General features: G+C 36.9%; 1 protein-coding gene across 4 annotated transcripts in view; it reads left to right on the forward strand.

Annotated features, from left to right (window-relative positions):
* Nucleotides 1–12,517, forward strand: part of smc6 (structural maintenance of chromosomes 6) — a 28,900-nt gene extending 16,383 nt beyond the window's left edge. For all 4 annotated transcript variants that reach the window (XM_073869912.1, XM_073869910.1, XM_073869911.1 and 1 more), the window contains 17 exons: nucleotides 377–523; nucleotides 3,806–3,894; nucleotides 4,075–4,239; nucleotides 4,333–4,511; nucleotides 4,598–4,799; nucleotides 4,871–4,985; nucleotides 5,089–5,252; nucleotides 6,014–6,149; nucleotides 6,347–6,427; nucleotides 6,510–6,680; nucleotides 7,306–7,443; nucleotides 7,544–7,689; nucleotides 8,213–8,338; nucleotides 9,604–9,709; nucleotides 10,463–10,610; nucleotides 10,701–10,803; nucleotides 12,096–12,517. In XM_073869912.1, coding sequence (XP_073726013.1) covers nucleotides 377–523; nucleotides 3,806–3,894; nucleotides 4,075–4,239; nucleotides 4,333–4,511; nucleotides 4,598–4,799; nucleotides 4,871–4,985; nucleotides 5,089–5,252; nucleotides 6,014–6,149; nucleotides 6,347–6,427; nucleotides 6,510–6,680; nucleotides 7,306–7,443; nucleotides 7,544–7,689; nucleotides 8,213–8,338; nucleotides 9,604–9,709; nucleotides 10,463–10,610; nucleotides 10,701–10,803; nucleotides 12,096–12,174 — 2,295 coding nt within the window. In that variant the 3' untranslated portion in view covers nucleotides 12,175–12,517. The remainder of the gene's footprint in view (nucleotides 1–376; nucleotides 524–3,805; nucleotides 3,895–4,074; nucleotides 4,240–4,332; nucleotides 4,512–4,597; nucleotides 4,800–4,870; nucleotides 4,986–5,088; nucleotides 5,253–6,013; nucleotides 6,150–6,346; nucleotides 6,428–6,509; nucleotides 6,681–7,305; nucleotides 7,444–7,543; nucleotides 7,690–8,212; nucleotides 8,339–9,603; nucleotides 9,710–10,462; nucleotides 10,611–10,700; nucleotides 10,804–12,095) is intronic.
* Nucleotides 12,518–12,525: the final 8 nt, after the last annotated feature.

The raw sequence follows: 12,525 nt of genomic DNA on the forward strand, positions 1-12,525 counted from the left end.
GTTAAGCCTCACCATTGGTTGAATTTGATAAACGCATTCAGACACACTTACCCATGGAGGCGTCCCCAACGTGTCATCGCAGTGATGCAGCGCAAGTTCCCTCGAAAGGAAACTGTAACAATGTATCTTAAAAGGTAACACAATGTAACCTTGCTCTCACTTCAAATGTGTTCACATTTAGTACTTGAATTTTAGGTTATTGGACCTGGAAAGTCGTTGAAAGGTCCTTGAATTTGAAGTTAACTAAGGTGTGGGAACCCAGATTCATGACAGATGTTATTGGTTAATATAATTTTCCTGTTCGCAGAATAACTAAAAGTTGAAAAAAAACTTAAAAATGCTAAGTTAATGGTTGTTTCCCTTTTTGGTTTTCCAGAACAAAGTTTCTGTTTCTGAAAAGAAATCACAAGAAATCCAACAGAAGATTTGGAGGTTAACCGAAGAGCAGGACAGTTTGGCAGAAGAGAGTCGAAAATTCAAGGAAGAAATTAAAGTTAAATCTAAAGCACAGAAAAACCAGGAGGTGAGATCTGTTGTGTGATGTTAGTTATATTGAAATTGTAACTTTCTTCTATGAAACACAAGCATGTTTGCTCTTTTTTTTCTCCCTGAAATTGAAAGCATACAATCAGTATGACTGTAGCTGCGTTTTCATTACCCTTGAAATTGCGCAAATTGACATTGCAAATTAAAAATACGACCAATGGAAACGCATCAATTTCGCGAAAACTCCTATATTGCAAACAAGTTTTTACACTTGCATGAGGTGGTTTTTCAGGCAATTCGGAAAAGTTGCATTTTGCAAAACTGCAATGGAATGTTTTTTCGCACTCCTAGAAACACCTCAATAAGTGCTTTCCTAGCCAATAATAATATTCGGATAACACTCCTACATCTCTTTAGATTTAAAATAATGTACTATTACCTACAAGAAACACCTTAAAAATAATGCCTAGTGCAGTGGATGTGAAATTAGTAAACCTACCATCATCAGTTGACATGATGTTTGGAATGACTTATCAAAAGGAAAATCTAATTTTTAGTCGCATATCATTGGTTAATGGAAATGACGTCATTTCGCAATAATTTTTTGTTGACATTGAGAAATAAAGCAAAAACTTTGCGCAAATTTGTAATGGAAACGCAGTTTATAATACAAGAAGACAAGATGATTAGTAAATAGTCAAAGTTTGGTTCCAAAATGAGATAACTCTGTTTTTAAGTTTTTTTTTTCTCAAAACATGTTTATAATTATGTTATCATGTTTTTATTGTGTTTTATTGTGCTACATAGCTGTATTTTTATGTAGTTATGAAGGCTTAGGAGTTGTGCACACCAAAACTTTTAAACGCGGCTGAAAACGCCTGGACAATGCCGAATGCCAAATGCTGAACGCGGAAAAAAGCCTGTGCGCCGGTTTTCAGCGCGGAAGAAAACTGCTAGCTGCTGGCTAATTTGAAGAGCGCCGAGCTTCCATTGGAAACAACTGAAAACATGCGCCCGCCGTGGGGTAAAAGCTTTGGTGTGTCCAGCCCCTTAAAGGAAGCCTTTAGCTTATTCACCGTATCCCCCAGAGTTAGATAAGTCCATACATACCCTTTTCATCTCAGTGCGTCCCGTAACTCTGTTTGACGCACCCACCACTAGCCTAGCTTAGCACAAAGGCTGGAAGTAAATGGCTCCAGCTAGCATGCTGCAAGTGTTGCGCCAATCACTCTGCCCAAGTAGCAGTGTTTCCCTTTTGAGAATATAGTTCCCAGTATGTATACGGTTAAAAGATTGCTGTCTCATATGGCCTTGTTATTTGTACACCCTGTGACTATACAAATCACAACAAATAAATAGGAAAATGTTGGCATTATTTTTACACTTATTGGGAGAAGTATGCTAGCTGGAGCCATTTACTTCCAGTCTTTGTGCTAAGCTAGGCACGTATGGAGATAAAAAAGGTATGTATGTACTTATCTAGCTCTGGGGGATACAGTGAATAAGCTAATGTCTCAAAAAGTCAGTGTTAAATCAAAACAAACCCAGGGGCGCCGTAAAGGGGGGAAAAGTTAGGACGATTCTAAGGGCCCATGAACTTTTAAGGGCCCCAGCGAAGAACTGTGCCGCAAACGCAACCCCCTTAAGCTGAGCCCTCTTAGCTCCGCCCCCGTCTTTACTCTGCGTGTTAGCGCCGTCTTCAATCCACGGTCTCACAGTGCGCGTGAACTTCACAAGAGAGCAAGGTGTGTGTATTTACTGCTATTTGCTATGATATCTTCATATGTGCACTTCCTTACTATAAATGCAGTTTACACAATGTGACGCTGGAGCAATACAATGGAGTTTTCTTTCCACTGTAAAGTCTTCGGTCTGTTCACCTCAGTTTAAAAATAAACAAGGTCATTTACGTTCCCTGTTTTGTGTTATGATTCTAACGCAAAGTCAGTCCTTATAAGCTGTTTAATTAACGTAGCCCGTATAAGCTAATTAACATAAACTAGAAATGCGATCGGTTACACACTTCAATGTTTTGCAACGCAAAATGCCAAGGAAGGATTTTTATGCAGTCGTGAATCGAGTTGATTGTGATGAAACTGAAATGCAACTGAGGCTAAACTAGTCCAGTTATGTATAAGCGTCTCACCTTGCAACAGCGTTAAGAAATCAATGGAAATTTATGTTGTAATCTGCTATAGTTGTCCTTCATTTCATTTTAGAGTCCCGTTGATTTAAAAACAGTCTGAAGAATCATTTAATAACAATTTAGCTGTTTTCTCAAGTTCACCGTTTCAATGATCTGTCGTTATTTTTGCTTTACTGAAGCTGCTGGTGTGTGAAACTTGTTCTTTACCTTATAAATAATGCTAATAATTATAATACAGGCTTTGGTCAAGCATTTTTGACTCAGTCTTATTTGAGGAATAAGGTAACTGTATAGAAAAGATGCATGTTTGCCATTTTTAAATGTTACAATGTCATTCATTGGTGTGTGTAACAGCTCAAGTATGTCACTGAGACTGCATGTGAAAATCAGACTAAAGTCTTAAATCTTATTGTGAGATAAAAAGCATCACAGTTTAATTTCAAGCATTAATTTCACTATGATTTCAATCGCTGACATGACATTACTCAGTCAATATTAAAGATATCAAGTTTATATTTTCACAAAATGTTCTTTACATTATGTAGGATGAATTTATGTGGAAAACAGTAAATCACAAAGAAATACTTCAGCTGGGTTTTCACAGGCATGGTCTCATGTATCTTTAATCTTTAAGAACATTGCATTTTCTCTGAATATTCGATAAATGTACTGTATTTTTCAATTAAATTTACATTGCACAATAAATTATCTTAGCTGCAGACATTGTAGGTGTCTATAAATACTGATAATTGTGGTCATAACAATAGCAAAATAAATAGTTCTGTATTATTAAATTACAGACAAAGATTTTGAATAGCTACAGTAGGTTGGATTGTATGTTTGGTTCGAAATGGGTATGGTGGGGGCCTGACCCCCTATTTTTTCATAGGGCCCAAAATTGCTAGCGGCGCCCCTGAACAAACCAACTGTAGTTTGACTTATATTAATTGGTATGCCAATGCCTTTAAAAATTAAAAAAAATGTTCTCATTTCTGAACCAAACTCTTGACTTATACCTCTAAATCTATCTATGGCAACTGAAATAGTAAGATTAAACATCAGAAAGAAAACCAAATAATTCACCCGTAGTAACGTTTGGCTATTTCCAGTCAACAGGCCCCTTGATGATTTTGTAAAGATTTTGCATAGATTTTTAGTGTGCCGGTTTTACAGGTGATTTACGTCTGTGCTGAGAATAAATTGAAACAGTTAGAAAAGGAGCAATGCCTGCTTCAGGACAGAATTCACAAAATAAATCACAGGTAAGTTCATTGTGATTCTATTCATCTCATACAGTATACATTTCTTACATACAAGTATACATACAGGAATTCTGCAGCCATTTGTTTAAAGTTTAATAGTTGACCAACATCTATCGACTTTATATATAGTTGTTCTGCTTTAAATGTAAATGATTGGACTCATTCTCACATCCTAAACAGTCTCAGAAGAAGCCATGAGGCAGAGCAAATTCAGCGTCTGAAGAAAATATCTGCCTTCAAAAAGCAGCTGGAGAAACTTGAGGCCGAGTCCAACGTGCTAAATCAAGAGATTAAAGACAAACAGCAAGCGCTTCTCAAAGGGAGAGAGGAGTATGATAAACTCAGGTAAAGTTATAAACTGGTTGGATGGGTTTAAATTATTAGAGAAGGCTAATCATCGCCTTAATATTTAACACTATTTCAATTTTTCCTTTTCAGCATGGAGGAAAAAGAAATCCAGGCGTGTCTGGAGTCCAAACTAAAGAGAAAAAAACAGCTCATGGCCAGCAGGTCCAACAGATTGAGACGGTTTGGTGACAGCATGCCGGAGTTGTTGCAATCCATCGACAGAGCTTTTGCTCAGGGCCGATTCATCAAGAAACCAGTGGGACCAATAGGTGACCAAACGCTGAAATAAAGCATTAACTGGTTAGCTAAACCATGCATGATTAAATATAACCCTTAATGTATTTTTTTACCACAGGTGCATGCATCAGTCTGAAAGATCCCAGTTTAGTTGTGGCTGTTGAGAGCTGCCTACGAAGTTTCATGAAAACCTTCTGCTGCGACAATTACAAGGACGAGAAAGTTTTGCAGGAACTGATGTCGCCGTATTTTCCCAGAGGCAGTAGGCCTCAAATAATAGTGTGCCGTTTCACAGACCGCGCTTATAAACTTCAAGGCCGGTAAGAAATACTTGTGTGCGCTATTTCGTATTATTACGATGGTAATCTATATATTGTGATGTTTTTGTTAGTGGGGTCTGCCATCCTGAGTTTCCATCCGTGTTGGACGCCCTCAATATCGAGAACCCGGTGATAACAAACTGTCTTATTGACATGAGGAGCATCGAGAGTATTCTGATTATCAAGGTAAGGGCCTTGAAAAATCTCTCTGTGTTTTGGGAAAATCATTTCAAATAAAATAAACAGTGTTTGTTTTGAGACTCGCAGCGAAATGATTTCTTTATCTCAGGAAAAAGCTCGTGCAAGGAAAGTCATGCAGGGGTCGAGACCTCCGAAAAACTGTCGCGAGGCCTTTACTGCCGAGGGCGATCAAGTATTCAGCAATCGCTATTACACTCCTGAAAATGAAGTTCTGGTCAAGTATCTTGGTGGCGATCCAGAGGCAGAAATCCGGCAAGTGTCACTTTCACAAATATGTGATGTATCTGTGAAAACCAGGCTTAAGTCTGATTCAAGCATCAAAGTTTCATTTCAACTGATAAATGGATAGTTCACCCAAAAATGAAAATACTGTCACCATTTACTCACCCTCATATTGTTACAAACCTGTATACATTTCTTTGTTCTGCTGAACACAAAGGAAGATATTTTAATCAATATTTGTAAGCAAACCGTTTTTGAGCAGCGTTTACTTTAGTATAACTTGCTCAATTTTCTACCGATTTTCAGAGTGTTTGGTTTGTTATAAACGTCAGAGAGGTACCTATGACACGGCATACTTAATGAATTATTTTATTAAAGCATCCAGAATTATAGCCACGCTAATAAAGTTTGTAAGAAACCAAACCATTTGAAAATCGGTGGTTAGATGGCCGCCAGGTGATGACGTGAGAGACTCCGCCGTAAGAGATCTAGCCTTTATACAGATCTATGTTTGTAACAACATGAGGGTGAGCAAATTATGACAAAATTTTCAGTTTGGGGTGAACTATGCCTTTAATCGTACAGTAGCTTACCCCAATTCAAATCTAAGGGAAATAATTGAATCCAACCATGCCTTAAACCAACATGACTAAATCTGATTGGTTGTTTCAAGACAAATGGTGATCCTCGTCCTGCTTGGTGAAATTAAATTCACAAGCTACAACACTACAGTGGATATGAGGCCGAGACATATAAAGTTTTAACTATGTTTGATATGATCTGATGTATAGTTTGGTGGAGTCTGAGGTGGAGAATAATCAGGCTCAGCTCTCCAGATTCCAGCTTCACTTGAGGTCAGTAAAGGAAGACATTCAGTCCATGGAGGAGAAACTGCGCAGTGTCATCGTGACCTGCAAACATAATCAGGTATTAAGCAACAATGTGACATTACTGTTAATTTACAGATGTTCGGTGATGCTTGTCGAACTCAAAAATAAATGTGTATGAAGTAAAAATGAGTCAAATGATGGTTTGTGGAGTGCTAGTATCTTCATGTGCAGATCATCATATGTCTGTGCTCTTTATTGGCTTCGTTATCAGACCAATATTTGTTGTGCTTTTAGGAAAATATCAATAAGGTTAAAGCTTCTATAACAGAGCTGGAGAACATTGAAGAACCTCAAACTGAGGACATCAGCTCGCTGGTGAGAAGTTCATGCATTTTTACAGTCCATAACAATCTGTATGGTTGTACGGCATGAAATAATGTGATTGTGAAATGTGCAGGAAGAAGATGCACGAGAGAACCAGCAGAAGATCGAATCGCAGAGGAGAACTGTGACGGACGCACAGAAAGATTTGAAGAAACATGAGAGATCCCTCATGAATATTAATCAGCAATATAAAGATGTGAAAAATAAAATGGAACGTCTATCAGATGAGGTGGAGCAGATAAAGGTCAGAGAGGTCATTTTAGGATTTAAAGGGGACATATCATGAAAATCTGACTTTTTCTAAGTGCTATAATTGGGTCCCCAGTGCTTTTATAAACCTAGAAAATGTGAAAAAGATCAACCAAGTAAATTTGGCTCCCTTTGTGATGTCAGAAAGGGATCTTATTACAATAATATCGCCCCTTAATCTGCACTATCCAACCACGGCACTGCCATTTAGTGCAGAGAGAGAAAAAATAATAGACAGCACAATTGAATTTCAATTGCAACAAACCACCAATAATTGCCATCAGTGTTTGCATTTCATCGGCTCATTTGCATTTTAAAAGACACGCCCAAAACGTCACATTTTTGCTCAGGGCTACAAAGTGTCAATTTTAACATGTTATAATAAAGTATTTTGAGCTAAATTTTTACATATGTACTCTGGGGACACCAAGTACTTATTTTACATCTTAAAAAAAATCTCATAATATGACCCCTTTAATGTAGTATTTTGCATTGATTGTAATTGTAATTTTTTTGTCTTATTGTTAGTCTTCAGGTTTGTGTAGGTCATTTTTAGGCTTGAAAATAAAAGTAGGCAAATCACTTTGACAAGTGAAAGATCGATTGATTTTCTTCTAAAGGAGGAGCAGGTGAAAGCCGAGTCTGAGTACAGTAAACTGGATCAAACCATGCAGGTCTTGACGAAGAAACTAAAGAGCCATCAGGACAATATTCAGACCATGAGAGCAGAATTGTCTCTTAAAGAAGAGGAAACTCGGGCATTTACGATTCTCGTTTATACTACTATTGGGATTAAAAGAGCAATAGACAGTGCTCAAAAGTATGAGATTTGGTAATTGTTTGAATCGTTTTATAAAGGCATTTGAAGCCAAAGCCAAAGAAATCTGTCCTGAGCGACCGCACGTGAATCTGAGTACGAAAAGTATCGACGTTGAGATTACACGCCTGCGGCAGAAGATCAACACGCACGAGAGAAACCACGGGGACAAGGAACAAGTCATCCGGTATGCACGTATATCGTTGTTTAAGGGAAAGTTTTTTCTGATGAACACAAAAGAAGATAGTTTGATAATGGTAAACACACAGCTGATTGTAACCATTGACTTCCATAGTAGGAAAACAAATATTATGTCAAGTATTGTGATAAATGCTGAAGATGATAAATGATGGTAAGCACACAGTTGAGGGTATCAATTGAATTCCATCATATTTGTTTTTCCTACTATGCAAGTCAAAATTTAAATTTCATTTTGGGTGAACTTTTTATAGCGAATGTCTTGATTTTGTCACCTAAGTTTTAAGTAAACATGAAATAAAAAGTGCCTTTTTAAAATGTTTAATGGCAGAAATGTGAAGCTTAAATGTTTTGTATTTTTGAGTAGATCACAGTAATAAACCTGGAGCATGTCTTTTAGTTTTCGTGGTGTATTTTAGCAGTTTGGCTATTAGTTTAAAAGCTTTAGTAAATAACTGTGAATAAATATTTACAGAAAACTACAATAAATGCTTTATGAATGCATTTTTCAGAGAGTACGCAGAGGCTCACGGTAATTACAAAAGCAAATCCAACCAGCTGAGGGATCTGAAGAAGTTTATTGATCGTCTGGACAACATCATGACCGACCGACAGGCTCGATACAAGATATTGAGACGGTAACTTTAATCGTATGAACACTGCGTTACGTCTCTCCACAAGCAGTGATGCTAAAAGATAGATGGAATATAACGATTGGTAATATAGGCAGAAGGTGACAAATTTCATCAGCTATTTTGGATTCAAGCAAAATGTTGATGTGCTATTTGAACATCCATCCTGATTGTGCATTTTACTAAAGGATGAATGTTTAATGTTATTATCTTCCTTCACCATATGTGCAGTGATTAAAACCATATGTCTTTTTAGATTTAAGTGCATCTGCATTAGGCACATTCTTAGCTAAATGGATTAAAATATACCTTTTTAAAAGTTTTTCAAACATCAGTGTCAGCCATCACTCGTGTGGAGTGTAAAGAAAGGAAACGTGTTTACTGTTTAACATTTTTATTAAAGTCCTTGTAAAGTCATTTCAGATTGTTTCTGAACAGATTATAAATATTAGAAATGTATTGCTGAAAACATTACAAAGATTGTGAACTATGCTGAATTGTATTTATGTGTTCAGCATTTGGGCAGGGCTAAAACGGTGTCTCGATGATGCACTGGAGCCACTGAGCATGGCCCCGCCTGTAACACAATCGCAAGCATCCATTTAGGTTGTATCTGCATTTAAAGGGACACTTCACCTATTTGCGTTAAGCTTTGTATCGTTAGAACCCCGGTCATGTTTTTGAATGGTCGTGCATAATTTCCTCAGTTTCCGCTGAGACAGGAGAAATACAGATTTCAGTGTTGCACTTTCTTCTTTCAATGATGTAAAAATCATCATTTTGCATCATTGAAAGAAGGAAGTCCAATATCTTTGTTGAGAGGGTGAGACTACAAACACCCCTTTTCTCAGTCAAATAGGCACCAAATCCAAAATGTATGTTACATTTCGACTACAAATATGACGCACTTTCAATAAAGATGAATTTTTCTACTGGTGAAATGCTCCTTTAAAAGTTTAAAGAGATGGCAGCTTTCCAACGAGTGGGCGTGGTTTCAGTGGTGACATCGGACACGCCCCCGTGTTTGAGAGCAGATAATCCTGCCTGTTTTTCCAAGATTTTGATAACTTATTTTATTTATTTGGTGTTTTTTTATTATTTTAATTTGTCTGGGTGGTAATATCACATTTGTCTGTGGTGTGGCAAACTAAGAACACATTTAATATCAGACTTTATACGGACTTTTAAGTTGTATTTGTAAATGTTTAGTCAGGTTAGTTTAGAGTTGATTCAGTTGTTGTCTGAATATGTAAATTGTGTTGTTTTGTCAGATCGCTTTCTGTGAGGTGTAAGTTGTATTTCAACAACTTCATGATAAAGTTGCAGTGTTGTGGCTCCATGATGTTTGACCACAACAACGAAACGCTGTCCATTTCGGTAAGTTACTTTTGAATATTTCCCTTTATGATTGATATTTGTTTGCCTACGTGCTTGTTTAATAGTTTTACTTAATTGTGTGTTTTGATTTAAATTCATTTTTATACTCATGATTAAAAACTTCTAAATTCTTATTACTGTTATATGATATGTCCAGACAGTACTTTAAGATAAGAGGGGACTTTTCACAAGACTTTTTTAAGATGTCAAATAAATCTTTGGTGTTCCCAGAGTACATATAAAGTTTTAGCTCAAAATATCATATAGATAATTTATTATAACTTGTTAAAATTGTCACTTTGGAGGTGTAAGCAAAAATGTCAGTGCTGTGGTTGGATAGTGCAGATTAAGCGGCGGTATTATCCCCTTCTGACATCACATTGGGAGCCAAATTTCAATAAGCTATTTTTTCACATGCTTGCAGAGAATGGTTTACCAAAACTAAGTTACTGGGTTGATCTTTTTCACATTTTCTAGCTTGATACAAGCACTGGAGAAACAATTATAGCACTTAAACATTGAAAAAGTCCGATTTTTATGATACGTCCCATTTAAGATTATAATTATCATTATTCTCATTACTGTAATACAATAATTTAACACAAAATGACAATAAAACAACAATATTGTATATTTAAATGAGTATAAGTTTAAGACAGTACAACAATAAATGCTTTAAAAACATACAATAGGTTTTTTCCACATTGCACATGACATGATTCTGAGTCATGTATGTTAATTGTTTTTACTCAGGTGAAGCCTCCCGGGCGAGAGAACGACAGCGTGAGTGACATGCGATCTCTGTCAGGTGGGGAGCGTTCCTTCTCCACCGTCTGCTTCCTTCTGTCTCTCTGGGAAATCACAGAGTCGCCCTTCAGATGCCTGGATGAGTTTGATGTCTACATGGTATGAATACTTGCACACACTTTTAGTGATTTTATTATTATTTTATACATACTGTATATTTAAAGAATGGTTCTTGTTTGTACGCACATGGATATGCACAATCGCCAGATCTCATTGGATCTTCTACTGGAGCTGTCCGAACGTCAGCAGCTCAGACAGTTCATCTTCATCACACCTCAGAGCACCAGGTAAAGATTTGCACCTACAGTATGAAACCCCTGTGATTATTTGTGTCCCTGGACCACAAAACCAGTCATGAGGGTCAATAAAAAAAAAAGATTAAGTCAGAGTCCAACATATGGTGCAGATGCACTTTTGGCGACCCAAATTCGAATGTCGGTCCTTGGCCGATCCCGTACTCCTCTCACCACCTTGCACTTTCACATACTCTCTTACTGTCTATCAAATAAAGGCAAAACTAATTGAGATTTATACATCATCTGAAAGCTGAATAAATAAACTTCCCATTGATCTATGAGTTGTTATGATAGGACAATGTTTGGCCGAAATATGAAATTGTATTGATAAAATCGCATTTAAATTAAAAAGTCCTTAGCACCTGCATCCACTCAACAAAAATAAAAGTTTTTATATTTTTACGCTAGGAAAATATGAAACATGATCTTACATAATACCCTAATGATTTTTGGCATTGAAGAAAATAGATCATTTTGACTCATACAATGTATTTTTGGCTATTGCTTCAAAGACACTTATCTAAAGGATTATTAGGAACACCATACTAATACTGTGTTTGACCTGCTTTCGCCTTCAGAAATGCCTTGATTCAACAAGGTACTGAAAGCTGAAATGTTAGCCCATATTGATAGGATAGCATCTTGCATTTGATGGAGATTTGTGGGATGCACATCCAGGGCACGAAGCTCCCGTTCCACCACATCCCAAAGATGCTCTATTGGGTTGAGATCTGGTGACTGTGGAGGCCATTTTAGTACAGTGAACTCATTGTCATGTTCAAGAAACCAATTTGAAATGATTCGAGCTTTGTGACATGGTGCATTATCCTGCTGAAAGTAGGAGGATGGGTACATGGTGGTCATAAAGGGATGGACATGGTCAAAAACAATGCTCAGGTAGGCCGTGGCACTTAAACGATGCCCAGTTGGCACTAAGGGGCCTAAAGTGTGCCAAGAAAACATCCACCATTACACCAATGCATTAATGAGAAATTAAACAGGTGTTCCTAATAATCCTTTAGGTGAGTGTATACCTTTGCTACTTAGGACTAGTTTTGTGGTCCAGGGTCACATTTCGCACAGCATAGCAAAGCTAAATTTAAAAATAAAGTGCTTTGCTATCAGTCAAAGGTTTGGATACAATGAATTTTTTTTACATGATGTTGTTTTTGCATATGCTTGGAACACATTTTGAAAGTGCAATGAAATGATAATTATGATATGAGCCCTTTTGCATGTTTTTTGCATAAACCTGTAATGTTTCTTTGCATTCTTTTTTTCAGCAATCTGCCTAAAAGTGCTCATATTAAAATCCACCAACTTCAGGATCCAGAACGAGACACAGAGGAGAATGGACATTAGGTACACACTGTCACTGTAGTGATCCATGTGTTGCTTTTAGATTGGTTTTATTTATGTTCTTGTTTATTTATTCATATGGAAGTTTTATGTCATTTTATGTGCAAACATTTGCTCGTTTTTATCGGTCTGTGTGAATGAAATGAAGCGTGTTTTACCTCACAATATAATATGTCTGTTTCTCGCAAAAAACAATTCATGTCGATCTCATCTCTTGGCTGTTGAGTTTATATCCGTTAACACCTGTTCTTCATCATTCCTGTTTCTACTACAGAGTAAATACATGTTGCATTTGTCAGTTGATACCTGCATCCTTTACATAAACCACAATGTTGAGTTCATATAACTGTTCTT

The sequence above is a fragment of the Misgurnus anguillicaudatus genome, chromosome 7, assembly GCF_027580225.2.
Source record: "Misgurnus anguillicaudatus chromosome 7, ASM2758022v2, whole genome shotgun sequence".
Lineage (NCBI taxonomy): Eukaryota > Metazoa > Chordata > Actinopteri > Cypriniformes > Cobitidae > Misgurnus > Misgurnus anguillicaudatus.